The sequence below is a fragment of the Platalea leucorodia genome (assembly GCF_965183815.1).
Source record: "Platalea leucorodia genome assembly, chromosome: 2".
In the NCBI taxonomy this organism is placed as follows: Eukaryota; Metazoa; Chordata; class Aves; order Pelecaniformes; family Threskiornithidae; genus Platalea; species Platalea leucorodia.
Genome location: NC_138824.1, coordinates 19266693 through 19291129, shown reverse-complemented (window position 1 = coordinate 19291129; position 24437 = coordinate 19266693). Strand labels below are relative to the sequence as shown.

General features: G+C 40.0%; 2 protein-coding genes across 6 annotated transcripts in view; one reads left to right on the top strand and one right to left on the bottom strand.

The window, feature by feature from the left end:
* PARP4 (poly(ADP-ribose) polymerase family member 4) overlaps window positions 1-4972 on the bottom strand; it is a 59665-nt gene extending 54693 nt beyond the window's left edge. For 2 of the 5 annotated variants that reach the window (XM_082303912.1, XM_082303916.1), the window contains exons 1-2: window positions 4739-4972; window positions 3216-3329 (exon numbers count right to left, since the gene is read on the bottom strand). In XM_082303912.1, the coding sequence (XP_082160038.1) occupies window positions 3216-3319 (104 nt within the window). In that variant the 5' untranslated portion in view covers window positions 3320-3329; window positions 4739-4972. Of the gene's footprint in view, window positions 1-3215; window positions 3330-4688 lie in introns of all 5 variants that reach the window. The other 3 variants (XM_082303913.1, XM_082303914.1, XM_082303915.1) reach the window with 3 other exon arrangements.
* A 1860-nt stretch (window positions 4973-6832) lies between these two features.
* On the top strand, window positions 6833-23351 carry CPAP (centrosome assembly and centriole elongation protein; the record flags this gene model as incomplete). Its single annotated transcript, XM_082334429.1, has 16 exons — window positions 6833-7258; window positions 9331-9454; window positions 10277-10507; window positions 11698-11842; window positions 13431-13536; window positions 13833-15474; window positions 16844-16976; window positions 17823-17988; window positions 19009-19248; window positions 19866-19965; window positions 20946-21043; window positions 21767-21865; window positions 21977-22117; window positions 22234-22318; window positions 22418-22538; window positions 23159-23351. 16 exons carry the CDS (start codon window positions 6833-6835, stop codon window positions 23349-23351), a joined length of 4050 nt encoding a protein of 1349 aa, XP_082190555.1.
* Between the last annotated feature and the right edge of the window lie 1086 nt (window positions 23352-24437).

The window sequence follows — 24437 nt, the reverse complement described above, 5'->3', positions numbered from 1 at the left end:
ATCTGTAAATATAAAAAAACCTTCACCCCACAACATTTAAAGAGAACTTTGGAAAACTGATCCAGATTAAACCCAACACAGCAAAAAAACCCACCACCACCACCAGCAACAAAACTCCCAAAACCAAGAGGCTAGTTTTAATTCAGATTTCTCTTCTGATTGAATTCACCCTCTGGCCTACAACAAAGATTTACAAGAAGGAGTAGTATAGCAGTGGAAGTGATGGAGAGGTAGGGGAGAGATGGAAATAGGGGGACTGCTTCTCTTCTCAGCAGGGTCGACTTAAATTGGCTGTAAAACAACTTGAATGAAAATCGTCTGTGTGTTGTTTGTGACAAACTATGCTAAGATAAGCGAGGCTAGGAAAGTTTTATTTAAACAGGAGTAGAATTTATGACAACAAAACATAATGGCAGCATTTGGCTTAAGTGATTAAATGTATCATCAATGTATATTTATTTTCCTAGATGCCTATGAGTGTAAAGCTATTTTAAAACCTGATTAAAATTATAATTATAGTGTAAATGTGAACACTATACAGAGCACTGAGCTCTTTATATAGCATATGAGTGCCTCAGCATGTCACAGGCTTTCCAGGGTTTCAGAGCCCTTCAGTGGTAAATGAGTGCTAAGTGTGAGCTAGAGGGCCTTATGACTGAGTGGGTTCAGACAGAAGCCAAAATCAATGCCCCCGCTAAGCTTATTTGAAGCACAGTGCTCAGTTTAGTTTTCTCTGAAAGGCATTCAGAGGGTACACCTCAAAACCACTTTGAGAACTTAATTAACATAAGGCAGCTCTTGACAACCAAAAGATTTGGCTTAACATTGCATTGCTGCTCCAAGCCAAACTGCTAATGCAGACACGCTGCTAACGCTACAGTAACTACAATGAAGAGAACATATGCTTGTAAAATAAAATATTCAGGTCATAAATTCTTTTTACCAATGATTCTCTGGATCCCTGTACACCATGTCCATATCTCATCCAGAGGGTTAGTATCAGTGTCACTGGTAAATACTTTGTTTTTACTATTTTTACTATTTTACTATTTTTACTGTTTGTATTTCTGGAAAAACTACTTGATGATGTAAATTTTCCACAGTGACTTAAGGCCCAATAATTTTATTTGTGAGATAACTGGACAAAACTTACACTCTAGAATACTTGGCCTCTCCAAATTCATCCTGGACTCACAGGATGAGGCAGAACAAATAAGAAATTGCTTGTCCGAAAGTAAAGATAATATGAAAAGAAAGCAGTTCTCGTGTTAGCCAAAAATGTCTGATATTAAGTGCCCTCCCTCTTGGGGAGGCGATTCGGAGCAAAAATGACCTTTCTCCAACTTAATGAGAGCTCCCACATAGACTGCAAATTCTGGTTAAGCTTCTATCCTCCTACTTCTATACATAAACAACACCTACATTAAAGACTGCAAAAAGGAAAGCAGATGCTGTTTGAACTACTTGCTTTCATTTACCAATTCACATTTCTCTGCACTGTGTATATGCAAATGAGGAAACATTTATTAGAACAGTTTCTTTACTAGTTTTTTAGGACTAAACCCAAAGAATTCAATTACCCAATAGGTTCTTCTGGCTTAAAAATTAGTATTGGTCAAATTGCACCGAAGGCTTTACAAGGTCAACAAAACCTTTACATCAACCCTGCAGAAATATTCCACTGTAGTGTGGAGAGAAAATAAACCAAGAGACAGTAACAATGCAGAGGAAATATTTAAATGGCACTGACAACAGCACTTCACAATCTAAGGTAAGATTATTGTTTGATTAATTTATCAAGGACCCAAGTCTAGAGCAGATGATTAGGATAAGGTTTCAGATAAAAACAAAAACAAAAACAAAACAACAAACCAACAAAAACACATTAGCCTGAGGTAATTTTAGGGTGAGGTTTAGAGTATGTTAGCTATACGATATTTAAGGAATGTGTTTATTTTCTTACTCTATGGCCTATTTGATTTTCAATGTATGCAAGTAAAGTTGTTCTTCAGTGCAGTAAAAAAGGAATCAGATGGCTAGCTAGCATGGAAGAAGTTAAATTATTAGCTAGAAAATAATAAGGAGTTAGTCAAGGAGAGAGAGCAACATAATTCGTTTGAATTTGGGGTTTCATGAAAACCTGGAAAATGAACACTATCAGATGCAATTTTATACATGTCTGTATAATTTTATCTCGGAAAGGTAATCTATAGGAAGGGCTCAAATCATCTACTGCACTATACACCTGATAGAACTGGCAACTCTGTAATGGTGATACGTGCATTTAGGTCAGGCAAACAGCAGATCAAAGGGCACGTGAGGTCATTATATACCTGTATTTTGTGGCTCGTTTTTTATGGCATTAGCAGTGCTTTTGGCATAAAAGTACTCTCTGCTCACACAAAAAACCAACCCTCTGTATTTTAACTAAGAGGTTTTCACAAGATACTATGTTATCTGATGTGATAAAAATCTTTTACGATGCAGCCTTGGTATAACTTGGCTCTGTGGGAAACTGTACCTTTAAGAAGCTCTACTTCACGGTATAAAGTCTTATTTTAAGCTGCTTTTATAAACTTTATTTTGAATCTTGTCACAAACAAGATAGATTAATTTGAGGCATATATTAGGGCAAACGTGCCACTGCCAAAGGCTTCCTTTAATAACGATAGTATAGATTTGGGCACTGCCTCCCTCTTCACTAGAGCTCTGTGTGCACTCGTTTTCTCAATATATTCTCTAAAGCAGATTCTGGATACTGCTAAAGTATCACCAGAAGTTGTCTTCTCAGGAAATAATTAACTCTATTTGCACAGCCAAAACAAAAAAGTTTATTAGAAGGCAATGGAATACATAGAACCAATTGCAAGCGTCAGCCCTGCCTATACATCCACGTCACCCGGAAAACACCAGAAGCAACTGAAATTTGTAGCTACGTGTGGTGCAAAACTCCACAAAGGTATTTTATATTACATTTGCTTATGAAAATGAAGCTGCCAAGAACTGAGAAAAAAATTCTTGCGAGAACTGATCTGTAAATAAACCACAGGTCAGCTAGTAAGCAGAAAGGAATGCATAAACTTGAGGGTTTCATTTCCTCCAAGTCTGTCTGCAAAGACACCCCCCTTCTCTGTTCCCAGCACGAGAGGCATTAAATGACCCCTGATCCCACTCCTCTCTTTAGATTTTCAGGGAGCCAAATCGTTTACACTGACCTGCTCAGGCGGCTGCCCTCCCTGAGGGATCTTCCTGCTTCCCCAACAGCGTGACGTACAACTGGAGAGCCTGAGCGTTGGAGGAAAGAAGGGCTAAGACGCATTCATACTTCCCTGTAAAATGCCCGAAGGGACAGCAACCTAGTCAAATAAATATACCAAGCAAAGTGCAATCTACTGCACAATAAGGGGCCGTAACCCTTGCTGCACTTGCAAGGAGGAGGGAATTGTCACTGTTGAAGCACAAGTGAACTTTGGAATACTTGACAGAGAACAGGAAATGGAGTTAAACCTGGTCAAGTCTGTCCCCAGCAGCTTTTCTCTCCCTTGAGTGAAGAAGATTTTATTCTCTTTCATTGCTGATTAATGCTACCACTGAATAGTAACCTCTCTTCTCCTATTTCCCTAGAGAACCAAACTTCTCAAGGAATTTTAGCAGTGTTTGGCTTTACTCTTTCTGAATGGCAAAGCTTCCGAAATTCAAAATCAGAATAGAAAACTATTGTATTTAATCTGTGTGTTGAGAATTAATTAACTGCTGAAACACTTTTATAACTGGAACACTGTGTTATTGCAGCACCAAATAAGGAAGAAAAACTCTGCAAAGCAGAACTGCCGACAATTATCACTAGTTTAATTCTTACAATTTTAATTTATGTTGGTGGAGATCCATAAGGCCCCAATAGCCTCAAAAGGATTTCACACAAGCACGAGCTCGTACTTCATGATCAAACCACAAATTCAACACCATTGTTAGAAATTGATTATATTTTTAGCGCAGAGAGGGAGCAAAAAAAAAAAAAATTTATTGCCCAACAATAGCCCGTGTATAATTTGTAGTCCTGTAAGGCCTTCAGGGTGCAGATAAACTGAAAACAAACTTCCACTGCATTTTCCTACCTAAGATGTCAAAGGGATGGAATGTTATGCTGTGCTTTAAAAAAACACAAGTACAAATCCTTGTATTTTCTAGCACAGTAGCTTATCACTGTTAATGCACAATCCAGCCTGGGGACAACCATCTAGCCACTATACTCATAACTGGCAAAACGAAAGCACAGGAAAGATGATGGAAAGTTTAGCAGCAAGAGCCCTGTGGAACTACAGCACGTAACAGCGGGAGGTAAAAGCAGGAGCAGGCAGCCGCAGGGCTGCCCTGGGTTCATAGGGCCTAGAGCTCCGTCTCGTTCTTGCCCACAACAGCTGCGAAAACGGATCACAGCCTGCGACGCGCCACGGGCGCGTGGAGCCCGCCGCTCCGCCGCTGACCGGCGTTCAGAGGAAAACACTACTTTGGCTCAGTGAGGTACCGCACGCCTAAAGCACAAAGTGTCAGGAAGGCACGGGATGCTTTTTGCCCATTTATCTTTCCGTTCCTCCCTTACTGCAGCTATTTAAAGGTTAAAAGGGTATAATTAGCCGCAATAAAAGCCCACCAAAAGTCTAAAGCTTCACCCCTGCAGAAAACGCCACACCCGGAAAGGCCTGCGGACAGCTCGCTAGAGAGGAATCTCCTCACACACCGCGCCGGGACGGCCGCTGCGGGACACCGCGGATGCGGCCTTCCGCTTCTTCAGGAGCGGCGCTGCCCCACGAGAAGCCCCGTCTCTCAGAAGGGCCACCAGCCGCGACGCGGGGAGGACCCGGGAGCCGCCTCCACCTGCGGGCCGTCCTCCGGAGCGAGGGGCAGGCCCGGGTGCCTGAAAGGATCCCCGCCGCCTCTTCCCGCCCCTGACAGCCCCGGGCAGGAACCGGGGCAGCGGCGACTGCGGGCACTGCTTCACTGTTGATACCCATTAACGGCCTTTTCGCCGCGGAGGCTCTTGGGAGCTGTAGTTCGAGCGCCAAGCACCGCCTGGCAGCTCGGCGGGGAAGAAGGCGGCTTGGGACTACAACTCCCAGCATGCTCGGCGCGGGGGCGGCGCCCAGCCTGTGGCGCCGGGAGGCTGCGCGATGGCGGCAGGTTTGTAATGGAAGGAGAGGGGTGGCGGTCAGACCGGAGCGTTGCTGCGGGAGCGGCCTGAGGAGCGGTGCCGGCGCTGCCGCCCCGGTACCCGTGAGGGGCCGCGGGTCGGAGCTGTCGCGGTGCGGGTGCCTTGGGGCCGGGGGAGCGGCGGGACCCGGCGGCGCGCTTGGGGCGTCCTCTGTGAGGGCGTCGCGGTGCCGCGGGCTGGGGCAGTGTCCGCGGCCGCGGGCGAAGGGGGGCGCCGGGCCTGGCCCCTCGGCTGGGCTGAGGAACGTGGCTGTGCTCGTCTCCCCACAGGCGACCTTGGGGGCGATCCCTTCGTCCCTCCTCGCCTCCCCGGGACGGGTCCGCTTCAGCCCTGCCAGCTCTTTCGGCTGGCACGAAGGCGGTGTTGCCCCCAGGCTTCAGGGGAAGCTTTAAACTGGCAGGCTGCCTCCAGAGGGTCTCCAAAAGGTGACGGGAAAAACAGCGTGTGAACCCTGTAGGCTTGAATTTGCCTGTGCAGGAATCTGTGCCTCGCTGGGAACTTCCAGTGCCGTCTCGAAACAGAGGGCAGTTGAAAAACATTCTTCTAAGGCGATTTCGCTGTCTCTCCTAGTCACAGTTTCAAGCTTTGGTTGAAAGCGTAAGCCTTTTTACAGCGGGAAGAATAAGCGAGAGCCGGCATGAACTGATCTCTTGGGAACAGGGAAGCTTTAAGGAGTTATTTCCTGATCAGCAGGACTGTCAAATGGGTGCTGTGCTCGTCTGTCCCTTGTCCCCTGGCCCCTTCTTTCTCCCTGTTCCCCGTGGCACACCACATGCACAGGCAGAAAGTTAATTGCCCTGGGACTAGTTTGAGGTAGCAGGGCTGAGTGGTCAGGCTTTTGCTTGCCACTTTGTCATCAGCAGCAGTTCTGTCTCTTTTGTTTCCTAAGTGAGGAAACCACTCTGGGTCTCCTACCTACCTGAATTCATTCGTGTTTTATGACACGTACAGGGATTTGGTTATCACTGAAATTTTTGCAGTCTTCAAACTTTTTTTTTGGGGGTGGATTTAAAAAAAGAAGCTGGTTGGGAGGAAGACGCTAACAGGCAGCATGGTTGTAGAGTTTCCATGAGAAACTAAGGAAGACACGAAAATGATAAGTGCTACATTGAAATATGTGCAGTAAAATGTTTGTATTTAGATGGACATATTTGAAAGTTTGCGTTAATATGAAGGTCCTGTGAGGGAAGTCTCTCTTTCAACTCTGCAAATCGCCTCTCTTCTTTTGTTGCAGGCACGTCAAAAAAATTCTGAATTCCTCTCTGTACTACTGAAGAGAATATTATACACAGCTTTATAATATTTGAGGTAATATTAACTGCACTCAAATAAATAATAAGATTAAAAGTTGGATTATGTTGACTTCCTGCACAGAAAGTGTTTGTTACTAGTTGTCCAAAATGTTTCTGTTGCCCAGGGAAGAGTAGATTATGACTTATTTTTATAAATACACTAGGTTGGTTATAAGACAGTAACTTTCTTTTACTGTGAATCTGTTACTGTAGATTTCTTATTTTGTTTATCTGCTTAATTTCTAGGTGCTAGAAATAGGTAACCATCCATACCAAATACCCGGAACTTTGAAAGTTTTACTGTCCTAACGCTACATAACATAATATTGTTATGTTAATGCTATGTCAGCAAATAAATTGGAATACAATTTACAAGATGCCAACTGTTGAAGATCCGAATAGTGAACAAAACTTCATTGCACATTGGATGTCTGATAGTTCCCGTGCAGGAGTCTTATTAGATCCTAGTTTTACCGGTTTGAAAATCAACAAAGAAAATCTGTTATCTGGATCCGAAAACATCACTGCTTTCCCTGCTGAAGTGTTGCATCTTTCGGACAGCTGTTCTGTAAGTGATGACTCCTTGCGTGAAGAAGAGTCCGGCAGCTCTCGTACACTTCAGCAAAATACCACTGAAACATCTTTTCCAGCAGCAGCATATAACGTAGAAGCCTCTAAAACAGACTTTGTCCATGGTGGAGTGGATGGTCAGAATAAATCTGATCACAGTGATCCACTCTTACAAAAGCTTGAACAGGTAAAAGTTCTAGAATTCCTTGACGTACATCAATTAAGATTTATTTTGTTTCTGCATATGATTTTTCATACCTGGAAGTAAGCAAACTCTTTACAACATAGAGAACACAGCAAGCTTAAAGAACAAGTCCTAAGTCACAGTTATGCATGCATAAAAATTGGTGTCTTCCTCATGATGTGCAGTTATTGAGAGTCTAACTTCTGTTCTTTCCAGCTGGCACAGGTTCCAGTTCAAAATGAAATTGCATTCAGTGGCAGTGTACTTGTTCTTGAAATCTTTTTACCTGGAAAGGTGCACACAGTTTTGCAGTGTTCTGTTGTTTCTTCACTTGAAGCTGTGGAAGTGGGGTGCTGGTCAGTACAGTGGTAGTACTTCACCACAGATAGTCACAACATGGTGAAGTTGTATGTTCTTGTATCTATAGCAACATCTTCTGTTAGTTCTCAAAGTAGCTATGTACACCTACGTACCTGTCTCTGTTTAGATGAAGAGAGATGTTAGTGTTGAATGTGATGAAGTATCCGTGACGTTGGGACAGAAAGGCCTAGAATTACAGCGCTGTGATGTTATTGGTTTTTTTCCAACGCAAGCATGTCAGTTAATCCACTGTAACTGGCTATGCATTCGCTCGTAGCTCTTCCCAATTGCTAAATATAAATTGTGTTAGCTCTAAGTGTTCATAGGCACTTCAGTAGGCCTTGCTGTTAAGGATTGAGAACTCACTCACCTCCTTGTCCACTCTGCTAGCAGCTGCCTCAGCACAAATCCCTATGTCTCTTCACTCAGGCGGGGTGTGTGTGGGGGTGTAGGTGTATGTGTGAGTCTCTAGAGCAGAATTCCACAACTTACGTGGTGCTATAAAAGTTTTCTCCTCTATTTTACATGACAGGAAAATATTTATTCACTTTTTTCAGTGTTGTCACCAGTATCAAACAGTGGCTAAATGGCAGATATTAGCTGGTTTAACAGTATCTTAAGAGGAATTGTTAAGTCTCCCGTCTTAGAAAGTTATTGACAAGCTAATATATATTAAAAAAAAATCTGATTCTTGCAGTGACAAATGTAGCTTTGGATATACAAGATTTCAGTTTGGTTTTCTGAGGATATTATTATCAGAACAGGTATGATTTCTTTAATAAATTAAGTGAAGGGGTTGGAGATAAGACTTAGGTGATCTTTGGATCTTGATCATTAGCTCACAGCTTCTACTTGGATAGTGCCTTACTTCTGTTTTCACTGGAATTTTAAGGGACTACAACGAGAATTCAAGAGAAATTTTTCTTACCTGTTGGATGACAGGTGTGGTCCAATTGTTGATCTATGGAAGGATTTCATCAGGCCTCCTGCCTTTCCTTTGAAGGAGCTGGAACTAGCACATATGTCTGTGTTGGAGGTACAGAGATGGGCATGGAGGCCCACCACCCGTTGCTGTGGTTTGGTAGGGTACAGAATGCTCTGCCTTCATGTGGCCCTCAAGGCTGGTCTTGAGGCAGGGCCAGGGACCCTGCTACACAAGAAAATGAAGACTGGATTACTGAATTTAATCAGTATTTTAATGCTTTTTTTTCAGGCAGCTTCATGAGTCTTAATGTTTTCCGATGTTCTTTTTCCCCTCTCTTGGTCCTTTGTATCAGTACTGTTCACTGTAACTGAGATCTTGGAGAGAAAAACAAAAACCCCATGCTTTTTCTAAAGCTTTGATTATTATGAAGTATTTCACATTTTAATAAAAACATGGCATAGTTGAAGTTAATGTTAAAAGAGCAGAATTTGAATGTTTTTCCCATGCAGTAGAAATGAGCGTTCTGATTTCTATTGTTTGCAGATTGGTCAATTAAAGACTAATGGAATTGTTAATTGGGCAAACTGGAATTCGCATGTGCATTCATAGATGGAAAAAAATGAAAATTTTGTTTAGCGTATCATTTCATATTCTTAATTTCCTTCATGTTATGCTTACCTAATGGAACATCTTTAAAACAAGAAATACCCTTTGTCTTCGTGACACTAATCCTTAGGTACATTCTAAGTAAACCTAGCCTCTAATACATTTATTTTTTTTGTTTAAAAAGCTGAAGGAATTGCAACAGCAGAAACAGGAACAGCTAAGGAAACAACAGATGGAGCAACTTCAAAGGCTAATGGAAGAGCAGCAGAAGCTACTTAGCATGGTATCTGGCCAGACAGCCGTTCTTGGTAAGCTGAGAAAGAAAGCACGTGACGTACTTCGAGTAAACTGAAGAATTTAATCTCATTTTCCAGTTAAAATCTGAAAGTGTATTCAGTATTCTTCATCTTGATTAGTCAAAGATAAATGCTGCATCGCTTCAGCGCCTGAAAGTTGAGTGCTACTGTAGAAGGAATACTGGTTTTATAGAAGGAATATCCTGTTTTTATAAAAGGCCAACTGTAATTGTAACTTGATCAATATGCGCTATGATGGGAGCCCTTGTTTCGAAGAACATATTTTAAATATAAAAGACAGTGTAAAACAAACAGTTGCTTTCCTTTCTGATTAGCTGTTTCTCACAATACTTTTGATTGCTTTAAGCTATCACTTTATCCAGTCGAAGTGGTCCCTCTTTGTTTGTGCTCACACAGCACAAATTTGTTCAGGTGAGGAACTGAACTAGACTAGGGAGCTGATCTGTATTGAAAAACAAATACTTGTAACCTGTATCGGGTTTCCAGTCTCGTTTGCTGTGTGCAAAGGGAGGGGACAGTGCTGAGCGGAAAAAAGCTTTTAGAGTTGAGCGGGGATATTTTCTCCTGTTGGCAGTTATTAGTACAGCCTGGCTTAAATTACCTTTCTTTCCCTCTGCTTACCTGAGAAAATGAATTTAGGGCTTAGCTTTAGGAGAATAAAATCCAGATTATCACTTATTCTTGATCAGTAACATGAGGATGGAGGCTGGGTGATCAGTCTTGCTGTTCAGTGCCATTTCTTTTCTCAGGTGGAACAGTGGTGTTGTAATACAAATACAATGACACAGCCATTTTTTTTCTTTTAATTTCAAGGCTATACTCTAATGGCTGAACGGCAAATGCTAAGACCTGGGCATTCAGCAGGCTTAACAACATACCAGTTGCCATCATCTGGGTATCAGGATATCGTTGAAGACAGAGCTTATGCTCCAATTGTTTCTTCACATACACAAGATGGCAATTTTTTACAAAAGTTAAACAACAAAGAATGCACCTCATCTTTGAAGAACAGTCTGTCAGGAGTGTCTGCCTGTGAGAAACAAGGTGTGGGTGTGCCTCTGAAAATGCAGAATTGTTTGAAAAATGAGGAAGACAAATATATTACTGGTTAGTCATTTATAAAAAGATAACCTGGTGTGTGGTGGTTTTTTTTCCTCCCTTGTAGTTACTGAGTGTAATTTTCTACTACTTATTGCGAAGATTTTATACAAGTGTTGGTTGGCTTGATTTGTTGGTTGGTTTACTGACAGCTTACAGACCTCAGAGCATTCCTCTTGCTGTCCATGTGAGTTTTTGTTAAAAGCAGCATGAGGAAAAAATCAAGTTCTGTCTGTATAAAATGCTTGTCTGTTTTAGAAAAAAAAATATAATCTTTACTGCTAAAGCTTATGTATGATAAAGACTGGGAAAATACCAAATAATGACAGATATTGAACAGCTGAAGTGTTTGGGCTGAACCGTACCCACATTTTCACATGACAAATAGAAGATAACAATCTATCCAGGGATACAGAATGTCTTCAGACCAGCTCTATTGTGAGGATTAGTAACTGAACTGGAATTTGGAGTCAAGATGGGTTGACAAAGAGATCCCATCATATGACTAAAAATTATTTGTACATCAGAAGCAATGCACTGGAGTTCTTTATCTTTCATCCTCTTCTCAGTTTTATCATTGGCACCAGCATGACTGCTATGCTGCTATGACTGGAATAGTGGTTTTGGTTTTAATCTAGCAATTTAATAGGGTTGCTGAAAATCTGTAGAGGTTTTGGGGAAAAGGTATGAGATTGCATTTCATCATACTTCATACCAGCTTTAAAGCTTTTAATCAGAGGGATTGGTCTACAAGGATGTGAAAGGATAAATTGATCTTAATTTATACCTATATACATGGGAAACAGAAACTTGATAAGAGAGCTCTTCAGTACAGCAGAAATCCAGATTTGTTCAGTTATTTTGTTTCTAAGCCATAAATTAACAATAGCAGAGATGATGAACAATAGAATGGGTTATTTAAGGTCTGTGGAAAATTTTAATACATAATTGGATGTTCCTTTAAAAAGAAAGCACAAATTCAAATAATAATTTGGGGAAATCTTAGGACTATTTTATGTAGCAATTCAGACTACAGTTCCCTTCTGGTTTTAATCTGACCTGAATGCTGCTTAAAGCATGAGCTGAAAACTGATTTGTTGTTGGGGAGGAAAAAAAAATTTCTATTAATTTCATAGGAAAAAACATGTGGTGTCCAGAAAAAAAGATGGAAATATTAATGGAGAGTGAAGATCATCACATTGATCCTTTATGCGTGGAAAGTGCAGATCTCCCTGAAAATTCCAGCGGAGGAAAACATTTGTGGACTAATACAGAGGAAAGGTAATTCAGACCATTATTATGCAGTTTTTATCAAATAGATAACATGAGTTTGGTTGAATTCTGAGTCCTGATTGAAAGAGTCTTATATTCTCAATTTGTATAGCTTTCTCAACCGAGGATTCCATTTTGCCAGGTACTGTGGAGACCTGTAGTAAGAGAGGCTCTGGCTTGAAATTGTTAATGCTGTGAAAGATGTGATGTTGTGTATTGGCTGGAGAGGTGTGTGCAGCCTGGGGTAATGATAGTTTAGAAGCACGTTTTAGTATAGGCTTAGTATATGAGCAGTTGTAATTACTGTTCCCAGTTTGATTTATTACAACTTCCTATCCACTGTTACTTGGCGAAAGTAGTAATGTGAAGGAGGAGTGTAAGGCTGTGACTTTGTAGTTTATTACCAGGAGTTATGTTTGTTTAAACATCTGTATATGGCTAAGAAGTAATAGCTTCTGCCACAAGGAGTATTTTCTTATGTATGGTAAAAGCTTTGTTTATGGAGTTGTTGGAATAGAAGTAGTGGTTGGCATTGTTTTAAAGCCCTGCCTTGTCTGCTGGGTCATCACAAAGAGAAGAAATTTTTGTTCCGGGCTGTGGTGGGTTGAGCCCAGCCAGCAACTAAGCACCTACCCAGTCGCTTGCTGACTCTGTCCCTCAGAGCAGAATGGGAGAGGGTATCAGAGGAGCACGCTTGAGAGAACTTGTGGGTTGAGATAAAAGCACTTTAATAAGTAAAGGAAAGAGGGGGGGAAAAAACCTCAAGTGATGCAAAGGCTGTCACTCTCCACCTCCCACAAGGAGACCAATGCCTACTTGGTCTCTGAACAACAGCTACTTTTGGATGACCAAGCCCCCAGTTTTTACTGCTGAACATGATGTTATATGACATGGAATATCCCTTTGGTCAATTCGGGTCGGCTGTACTGGCTTGTCCCCTCTCAGCCTCTTGCCCATCCCCAGCCTGCTTGCTGGGGCAGGGGGAGCGGCATGAAAAACCAAAGAAAGCTTTGATGCTGTGCAGGCACTGTTCAGTAACAGCTAAAACATTGGTGTGTTATCAACAGTGTTGTAATCACAAATCCAAAACACAACACCACATGGACTGCTACGAAGAAAGTTCACTCCATCCCAGCCAGACCCAGTACACGGCTGTGAAGGAGGAGGAGTATCAAAGGGGGAGATAAGGAACACAATCTCAGTAGCATTACTGAGTGGGAAGGTGATACTGTAGAAATTGGCAGTATGACTAAAATAAGAATGAAAGTTTGGTGGTCTGGGCAGCAGAAAGGATCATTGAGAAAAGCAATGAAAGAAGAAACAGCAAAATACGCATACAGTATCTTTTAGATATGTATGTTAACTGTAGCAGGGATTTGATAAACCATTTCTCAAAAGATAAACAGCTAGTGTTATAAGGCATTTCTCAGATTCAATTTGACACTTAGTGATCAAAGTACCTCCTAATTTGTCATCTTTTATGTAATTATACCTTAGGTCTTTGAATAGCAGCGATGTTAAACACAGTTATAGAAATGTAAGACTTCAGGTTTTGTTTTGTTTTGTTTTGTTTTGTTTTTTTTTTAAATTACACTAGACCTATTAAAGCTGCGATTCAGGAGAAGAAACAGACATTTGAAGAATTCCTGGAAGAACAGATACAACTAGAAGAGCAGCGTCTGGAGCAAAACCAGAAGCTACAGGTTATTTATTTTTTTTAACTTTATTGTTCTTTATATATTGTGCCAAGATGTGATAGTTGTTTTAAAAATGTGCAAGAAAGATTCTAGCATCAAAAGCTAACAATGCAATATTCACATTTTTAAAAATAAAACAATAAGCCCCAAATATTTCACTTGTTTTAAGATGTCTTTAGAAATCCAGTGGAAATGTACTGTATAAATTCCTACTCATATGTGGGGTTTATTTGAAGAAATCTTCAAACTGTGTAAGGGGCTTTTTAATATTTTGTGTTTTACTTTTCCTTACCCCTTTTCAGGAGACAAATGGATCAGCCATTCAAAAACCAGTGACCAAACGACCCTTCCTGAAAAGAGGAGAAGGCTTAACAAGATTCACTAATGCCAAATCTAAAATTACAAAACTTGGAGAAAACACCCCAAAACTTCAACAAAGGGCTTCAGATGACAGAAATGTTATTAAAGTGGACAGATCGCAAATACAGAAGAAAACTATGCCTCCTGGCAAAGAACTGGTTTCTGAGAACTCTTTTGCACCATGTAAAAAATATAACCACCCTGATAAAGCAAAACATTGCCCTATTCAGAAGAACCTGGTACTCAGGAATCACAATGGAAAAAATATCTCACTGTTAGAAACAAGAATGCAACCAGGAAAAAATCATGATGGACAGATAAGAGATTCTTTCCCAGCAGAAATTAACAACACAATGGAGAATAAAGAGAACGTAGTAGAATTTGCTAAGCCTAACACTGGCAAAATTGGAAACAAATTACCTGGCACAGAAAAGCCTCGGTTGTCTCATGAGTTGGCCACTGCCTTTTCTAATTCTAAATGTCCTATAGGTCACCCTGTAAAAGATCCAGAACTGTCTTTTGAAGTTTCATTTCAGAATAAGCTGGAAAACTGGGAAAAAGAAAAAGAAAAGGAGAATCTAGAATTAGATGAATTCTTGTTTCTAGAACAAGCTGCAGATGAAATATCTTTCTCAAGTAATTCCTCATTTGTGCAAAGGATCTTAGATCAAGATCAGCAAACTTTAAAAGGCCGTAGAATGTCTTCTACCCCTATCAAGGCAAAACAGCAGCAAGTAAAGGCGCTGGCTGTTGAACTTATAAGTAAGAAAAATAAAAAGGCAGACTGTATGACACAGGGAAATACAAATGATAGAGCAGTTACGCATACAGTCTCAAATTCAGGAACAGCTTTTAGAATGAAGGATCCATTGAATAAAATGAACAGTGTAATATTTTCATCTTCTTCCATGACAGCAGCTCCTGTTTTAAAAAGTAATCAATGGATTGTAAATGAAGATAAGGGTGAGGACAGTGGTGATACTACTACAGATTCTGAGAGTGAATTTGAGACCACATTGAAGCATGAAAATGAAGATGCTAAGACATCCTTTGTGAGCCATAGAGAAAGTGATCCAGAATTTTTTGACTATGGAGGTTCTGTTACAGACACCAACAAAGAAAGCAAAAATGGAGATGCTGACCTTGGCTTGTCAGACAAAGATTGCAGTGCACTGTCAAAGGAAAAGATAAGAAAAGCTTTAGACCATCAGAGAAGCATGTCTTGTATAAGTAGGAGTAAGTTTGAGTTTGATGATGAAAGAACGTGGAGTGATCTTGACGAAAATTACGTTAACAGTGATTTACCTGAAAAATATAGTAAAATACCTTTACAGACAGACTTTTCCAGTAAGAATGATACAACTGTCCCAGATAAAGCAATAAAGAGAAAAGTTGCCTCAAAGAGGGGAGATGAAATGTCCAAAGAGTCTGCAGTGGACAGTGATTCAAATGGACCTCCTGTGTCAAACCTGATGATGAAACTGTTTCCTTCACTGAAACCGAAACAGAAGGCAGGCTGTCATTCAGAGCATGAAATCAAATCAACTGTGGAACAGGAGCCAGGAGGTGAGAGAACAGCAATTGGTAGGAACTGTTGAAGAAGACACATTTGCAAATCTTTCCTTCTAAGACTTAAGCTGCAACCTGACATTACACCAAAGGGTGTAAGTACAGACTTCTGCTGCAGGGAATGGCACTGTTCTCACCTTTCGTCTCCTCTCCTGGTTGCAAGTCTGATGTCAGATCTAACAGTTATGCAGCTTGCAGTATAAGATGCTTGATCACTGTTTCCAAATCAAGGAAAGTGTCAAAGCCATGCCAAAAACGAAGTGGTACCTCCCTTTCCAGTGGCAGTGTGCATTTACGCCACAGTAGGGTAATGCTATGCACTGTTAGGTTAGCTGGTTGCTCTTATAAAATATAAGGAGGTTGCAGCCCCTCTCTGTATTTTCTGACAGTAGTATAGTATCTAGAGAATTCACATGGAATATGGGAAACATGGATTCCTTTTTCTTTGTTGCCCAAGTTGATTTCAACCATATGATTATAGTCTGGGGAAGGACTGCCTCTAAAAGCTCCTGTTGAAGCTATTGCATTTATGTGATATCATTAAAAATGCAGTTGTTCAGTGAAAGCATGATGGTATAGCCTAGCATTTAAATCTCTTCTCTGTAAGGTGGTGAGATCTTAGTTTCAAACTCTGCTCCAATGAATGTTCAGGATTTGTTTAGGATTTTACGAGAAGTTCATGTACAAGCTGCTACATCTGGTTATTGTTTTGTGGAGAACTGATTTTGTAGGGTTGTCTAAAGATGCCTGCTAGGTGTTGTTTGCAGCAAGAGGGGTAGGGTTTTTTTACTGAATGTTAGCGTTTAAGGGTGAATGAGGCAACTACCTACCCTGCAACATCAGTATTTAGGCTCTTCTCTTGCATACTCAGAAGCAGACTAGTAAAACCCTGGGAGTGTTAAGTAGTGACTGAACAGGAAACTGTGATGGCAAAAAAAGCCCACAAATCCCATTATCAGCCTTTGCAATAGGTTTCACATCAGTGATGGGTGTGAGCAGACTTTGTTGTGAATAGAACTTGGAAAAACTTACAACCATAAACTTTCCTGTTTGATATTTGGCCCGTGTACCTTCATTTAATTTCTCTAGCTTGACGTGAAGCCCTTCACATTCCAATTCCTAATATATATTTAGTTCTACAAAGATGATAGATACACTCAATATTTGAGGTACTTGAGTAAATAGCGCAGAGTGCTTTAAAATGTCACTTCTGTGTTATTTGAATAGTAGAAATTTTTTGCAATACTACTTCTATCTCTAAAATTGGTATCGCTTGATTTTTTTTTTTTTTTTAATTTTTTTTTCCTAACTGTTGCGTGATAGTCACTTACTTCAGTCTTATGGATGCTGCTTAGATAACTTACATCTGGCTGTTCTCTGGTAGGAAACGCTGTTCCATCCCAGGTACTGAGGGAGAGACTCGCTGAACTGGAAGCTGAAATAGAGAAATTCAGAGCTGAAAACACAACTCTAACTAAACTCCGTGAAGAAAGAGAGCATGCTTTGGCAAATATCAGGTAATTGTGAATTGAAACGTTTTGGTGCATTCATTTACATGGTATGTGCCAGACTATCATAATGTCCAGTTACCAACAGCACAGATAAATAATTGGTGTGTTTCAGTTACAGTGGAGATGGAGGTCAAGAAACTGGTTGTTGCTCTATGTATATATTAAACTGTAATTATTACTCGCGCACAAATTATAATACTAAGAACCCCTGGTAGTTTAATGTGATATCCTTAAAGGCTATACTTGGGAGAATTTGTATACTTTTGTTTTGAGTGATAACACATCCCTAAGTTGGTCTTGCAAAACTGATCTTCATGCTAATGTGACTGATGCTCTTCCTTTGGATTGAATGTTTGTGTGTACAAACTGAGAATATTTTCATTTGAACTGGGGGATTTATAAGTGACAGAATAATTATCCCTGGTGACTTAAATGTGGCACACCTTTTCCTACCAAAGTCACTTTTGTTTTGTTTGGAAACGGTACTGTGTTGTTGGCTAATGTTTAATTTGTGACCTCCTGCTGTTAGCAGATTCTTTTCCCCGGTGCTTTTGGGGGAATGGTGTTCTATTGCTCTGAAAAATGTTGGAAGATTTTAGCCAAAGCTTTGTTAAATTCAGGATAACTTTTGTGACTGGAAGATATAAAAATAGAAATTGTTGGACTTCAAACACTAGCTGTGTGACAATTCTTACTCCTTAAGTAATACTGTTAATAGGTAAGTCTTCCTGGGGGTAAGAGATGCTGGATTGGAATCAATGATCACAAAATTCAGAGTCTTCATTTTCTTCCTTAAAATCCAGATTTGAAGTACTTTTGGGCTAAAACAACAACTTTGTTTCATAATTATAGGAAAGAAATTACAGACTTTCAACGGCAGAAAGCCCAAGAACTGGCTGAAATAGAAGAATATAAAAAAAAGGAAATGAAAAAACTGCAAAAGGAGCGTAAAGTTTTTGAAAAGTATACCACAGAAGCTAGAGCAATTCCAGATAAAAAAGAACGTGATGAAATTCAGGTATAAAAATATATTATTCTTCTAGTCCACACAGGAACACTTAAATTCATTTAAAGGCAGTTGAGAACTAAATTCTAACTTAATTGCAAGGTTGCAAGTGATTTCAAGATGGGAACTGTTAGTAGACACGGCCTAATTGAGGAAGGAACTACAGTCTTCACAATGTTGTTTGGTTTTAAGGCAAAAACCCCTGATGAGCAGATCTTTTTGTCACATTTCCATACTAAAAACTGCTCATGACTATGGCAGAATCATCTTCAACTTTGATACAAAATTACTGTAGTTAATATTAAGTTGTAAGTTTTTATTCATGGTGGTGGATCAAAATGCAAACTAGGACTGTACTTGAGTTTTATTCTGTCTATAACTGTTGTACAGTACATGTAGTAATCTTTTACAATTTTCAGAGTTACGTTTTGTTATTACTTACTTGTAGGTCTTTAGGTATCAGAGATGTAAAAAACAAGATCTGTTTGTTCCTTCATTGTCAGGATGTATGGTACATGAGGTGTACAGACAAGCTGTATTAAATATCAGACGTGGATTTCCCTCCTCCTTCCCTACAAATTTTCCTTACATAACTTCAACACATTGAAGTAACATTTGCTACACCGGCAAGGCAGATTCACATGCGTTTTATGTGATTGTGTCCTCCCTATTTTCCTGTGCCAAGATTTTTGAAGGGTCCTCTCAAGGGTAGCCTAAAGATTTCATCTTTTTGTCTCAAGTGTATTTGTACTGGCCAATCTATGAAGTGTAAGATGCCAAGAGGGCAATAAAGACACTTCCTGTGGTTGAAATTGAGCTTATAAAGTTGGTAGTCTAAAGTAAATAATATCTCTTTCAGGAAGAAAACGTCTACCTTTCACCCTCTGTCCCGTTAAGCTGATCTTATTTTTTTTTTTTTTTTGCCACTCTTGTGCTTTTTTTGTGTGCTTGTATTTCTATTAGAACATTAAAATCTTTCAATATATTAAAAAAATGAAAGCTCTTTAATTTATAAACATGCATTTTTCTAAGGCTTTAAAACAGCAGATTGCAGAGTTACAGGAAGATTTAAAACGAAAAGAGGCAAAATGGTCAACCACCCATCGACGCCTGAAGGATCAAATAGAAGCTTTAGTAAATGAGAATATGGAGCTAAAAGAGGAAGTCAAAATTATGGAGAGGTTTCGTCTAGAAGCCTGGAAGAAAGTAGAAGCTGCTGGAAGCAAGAGGAAAATAGAAAATTCTGGGATGACTCTAAAAAGAGCAGAATCTGTAAGTTATTAATCTTGGTGCTTTAAATTCATCTGTGTGAATACTCTTGAGTTTTGGATCACAAACTTGGAATCCAATAGCTACAAATTAGATGTTTACTTTTAATTTACTAATCCTGGGACTCCACTAGTGGTGACAGACACAGGATTTTGTTAATGTCACATTCTCTCCAAATGTGAATGTTCACAATGTGCAGCATCCATTCTGTTGAGGAACTCATCTTAGAAATTCAAAATGAAGCAATTGTAAGTGAAAAATCATAGATGGGATCTAACCTGTGAACCTCTGCACCTTAAGGGTCAGCCAGGCAAACCACGCAGTTCACCATTGTCTAAAGTAGTTATATTTAGTTTTGGAACAGAAACTATTATTCTAGATTGCTTGCGCCAAATGAACAATCTGCCGTTGTTGGTAGCGAGGCAGCAGACAGAATTCCAAAGGAGAGCTTGGGCTACGTCACACAAGCCCTTCTATTGACTACATCTCAAAAATGTATCGTTTGTGCAGAAAGCTTCCAGTAAATTTCGTGTCACGTGGTGTATACGTTTTGTTGCTGCTGTATGAACAGTTATTCATAAACGTCATGTAAACCACAAATAAGTTTTTCTTTCTTTTAGTGTCTACCAAATAGAGGCCCCAAAAGTCAAACTGCATCTCTGCTTCTTCCAGTACAGAAGTGCAGCAAGATAAATGGCAAAAGCTATTCACAGGCAAAAGGTATAAATGTTTGTCTGATCAGAGAATTCTGTTAACTCTTTAAAAAATTAATGTGGATTTTTGCTTTTATTAAAAAGAATGCATCACCACCTCAAACGTAGATAGAGAATAGTTGTAATGGACTCAAGCGTATGAATAAATACCTCCCAGGGTAAGATGCTGGAGAAAGCTGTGATGAGACCATTCTCGGGGCGAACATGCTTCTGGTCACGGTTGGTGATCTGGCGCATACCAGGAGCTGTGTTCTGTAATCCAAAATGGCATTCATCCCTGGTGTTCTGCAAGCTGCGGATGTTGATTAGAGGACTATGTTGATAGCATCAGAACTGCTGTGTCTCTTCAGAACCTCCTGTTATCCGGATCTGTAATCCTGCGGGCAACGCCGTAGCAGGTGTTCCTTCCGCACAGTTAGGAGCAAATGCTGTTGGCAGCTATACCCCAGTGTAGCTGTAACTGGAGGGTACTTTTTTGACACCTCCAACAGCTCAAGCAACCATCATGTTACCTGTTGGAAGAGTATTGAAGCCCAGAATTGAAGCTCTTGCCGGTCTTATTTTGGTAATCTTTCTGGCGTGCTAGGAGAGACATGGGAAAAGTCTGCCAATCAGTTTCTGTTAAAAGGTTACATTAATCTTCCTTTATTCGTTGTAAGGCATAACTAAAAATGTTGTCTAGATCCCTAGGGGGAAAAAAAATCCTTTATAAATCTACAGAAATGAAACAGGAGCAAAAGTGCAAGTATTATGCCTGTTACAATGATTCTTCAGTTGTAGCTTCTTGCTGACACACGAAGCAATGACATACCTGAGGGAGCTGGCTTATGCTGATTCTTTTCATAAATATACTGCTTTCAGTTTCTACTGCGCTTAAATGTAGCTGTCTTGTACAACTTGACCTCTATATATAATTATGATTGTAATACTTAAACTGTACTTTAATTTTACTGTCCAAATTAACTTTATTACATGTTATCTGAGTAGGAAAGCTTTCTAGAACACCTGCATCAGCACCTGCTAATGACAGAAGCACCTCTGAGACAATGACGGCAGTAGAAGATTCTTCTAGGACTTTTATGGTAGTAAGTCCTGTATCTTGATTTGATTTTTAAGGGGGAGGAAAAAGCCTGAAATAAAACAATAGTTACTTGTACTGAAATGAGTATCTGGAGGGTGACTGGTGAAGCTGTTGACTCACCTTCTTATGTTCTTCAACTGCAATTCTATTGTCACACCAGAAAATGGCTACGTAGTAGTCAATGCAGAGTGTTTTACCTGTGTCTGGTAGTTGCAACTTTCTTTGACTGAGGAAATAAAACAAAATAATAATATCCTGCCCCCTTGAATTGGCAAAATGTTTTACCTTTTGAGAGAGGGGAAAAAGACGGATGTTTATATGTTCCATGTAGGGCAACTGTGCAAGAATCTTGTAAACAGTTGAATTAATTCTTACATTAATTGCTGTAGGTAGCATTCAGGTTTTATGAAACTTCATCAGCTGTTTCATACCTTGATATGGATGACTTAAGGCAGTTGAGCACCATGTGACAACACACCACTGAATTCCACTTCAGCCCAGACTACAGCTGACCCCAGACAAGCAGTTACTGCTGAGCCTCAGTCTGACTTACCACCTGAATTATACTAGGAGTTGTGTAAAACCCAGATTGCGTTTATGCCTTCCTATACTTGTCTTCCTCCCTGATGCTCCTTGTTCCCCAAAATAACTGTCAGTCTAGGGAAAAAACATGTATAAAGACAAAGCTCAATCTGAGTTTATGCTTAGATTATTGTTGTCGTTTCAGGACACCTCTCCTCATGAAGCTCATGTGTCGCTACCACCTGGACCTGCATATACAGACAGTGAAGAGATACAGAGAGAAACCGCTTATCCTGACGGAAAGGTAAAATGAGAGCTCGGCACTCTGAAATTCCACCAGACAGCTGTTGTGAAAGAGGAATGAGTATGTGAGCGTGATGGCTCAATACTGACCTCTCTGTGATGTATTCATTAGGTTGAAAAGGTTTTGAAAAATGGCTGTCATCTCATATTTTTCCCCAATGGGACATGGAAAAAAGTGGATTCTGATGGGAAGACTGTAACGATAACCTTCTTCAATGGGGATGTGAAGCAGGTTATGCCTGATCAAACAGTGGTATGTATCCTACATCTTCTGCATTTTTCCATAAATTTATGCGCACATGTATACACACACACACACACACACAAGATTTCTCACTAGTTATGTTAAATCTTAACTGTTTTCTGCAGATTTATTATTACGCTGATGCTAAGACTACACATACTACATACTCTGATGGCTTAGAGGTCTTGCATTTTTCAAATGGACAAATAGGTAAAGAACTCATCCAACCCAACCAACCCTCAAAATTGCTGCCCATATATATACCCCTGTATTTACATAATAAGCACATTGCCTCAAAATTCATTTCAGAGAAGCATTATCCTGATGGCAAGAAAGAAATTACTTTCCCTGATCAAACTATCAAAAACTTATTTACGGATGGGCAAGAAGAAAGCATCTTTCCAGATGGTACTATTGTTCGTGTTCAGCGGTAAGCTTTACCTTTTCAGGTACCCTAGCCCGTTGATGGGAAAGTAGCAGCTAGGGCTCACTGACAGAGGCAGCATATGGTGACACATCTATTTCTAGAAGTTTACATTTGAATATACTGTACTGTGAACACGTATTGACTATTTGAAATTTTGATTTGTTTTTTTTGTAGCTTGGAGGAGACATAAAGACTGAATGCCTGTGTGTATTTTCTCATACCCTAACCTGAGAGATTTTTCAGGTTTTTGTGTAACTTTAGAGAACACGTGAGAACGTAGTTGGTGTGGCAAGCAGGTCTCGCATCCAAACTGATAGTGCTCAAAAAGTTAAAAGTTTTAAACTTCTCTTGGACTGTTGCAGCAATAGATTTAATGTAGAGGCTCTCAAGAATAAAGAAGTTATGTCAGTTTTGCAGAAACAGGTTTTTGAGTACCAGCCGGCTGGGATGGTATTTAACAAAACAGGCTTTTCACAAATACTGTGGTTTATTAAGTTCTTCCTTCATTTAGGCTTGCACATTTAATGTTTGTTCTGAGATTAAGCTTAAGCCTATGTACAGTCCTTACAATGTTGTTGTTTGTTTGTTTTTTTTAAATACTTATATACATTTATTTAATGCAGAGATGGAAGCAAAACTATAGAGTTCAATAATGGGCAGAGAGAACTACACACCTCACAGTTCAAGAGGCGGGAGTATCCAGATGGTACTGTCAAGACTGTGTACGTGAATGGACAGCAGGAAACAAAGTATGTCTCTGGGAGAGTAAGAGTGAAGGACAAGGATGGCAATATTATCATGGACACTAAGTTGTAATGTCACAACTGTTGGAAGCGTTAGCACATCAGCAAAAATAATGTACATTCCTGTAAATGAGAAACCCCTTTAAGCTTGTTGTGTATATATTGTTTATAGCTTTTCTGAAATAAATTTATTTTTCAGTGGGTGTTACTACATCAGAGCTTTTTCTAATTTTTTTCCCCATTTCTACTTTTAAGAAGCAGTTTATTGATTCAGTATTCTGTCATGTGTAGTTTAAATGGTGTTTTTTAAATCAGCTGTCAGTGAAAATTCATCAAAAACAGCTGTAGATTACCTTATTTTAGACATCTCGGAGAAGATGCTTCAATCCAAGGTAAAAAGTTGTGCTCTTGGAACCCTTGCTGTGGTGAAGTACAGCAGGTGACCAGATTTAAGAGTCTGGGTATGAGTTTACTTATTGTTTGACTTAGAAGAGTAAACGAATGGCAGCATTCCTTTTTGGTTAGCCTTAACGCTATTCTTTTCCTTCATAACCTTATTTTTTCTTAATCTCACAGTTAGGAAGCAATAGCATTAGCAGACCCCGAACTCTGTTCTGTAACCTGCTCTTCTGTATTCATAAGGCTAGGACAGATGAGACTGTGGACCAGGTTAATTCTCTAAGCTACTCAGAAATGTGGGAGGAAACACTAGAAAAAATCAACCAAAATGTAATCATCATCTCATCCAATTCTTCCACCTAACAGGCATTTTTAAGATGATTTGTCTTGCTTTCTGCCCCTTGTCCCCCCCTTCTCCTGAGTGAAAGCAAACTCTGTAGTTGCTGTGCTCGTGCCCTTTTTTACTCAAGAGGTAAATCAGCTTGCAGTAGTGGGAATTATTCTTACTCATAACTGAAGTTGCCTGGTTGGGTGGATAAGCAGGTCATGGCCTTTCCGGCAATCTTAAACAGCAGCTCGTATGTAATTTAGGGCTAAGTCCCTTTCAGAATGGTTGATGGGGGATGAAGGGATTGAGAGCAGCCCTGCAGGGGAGGACTTGGGGGTACTGGTGGATGAAAAGCTGGACATGAGCCAGCAATGTGCTCTTGCAGCCCAGGCGGCCAACCGTATCCTGGGCTGCATCAAAAGAAGCGTGGCC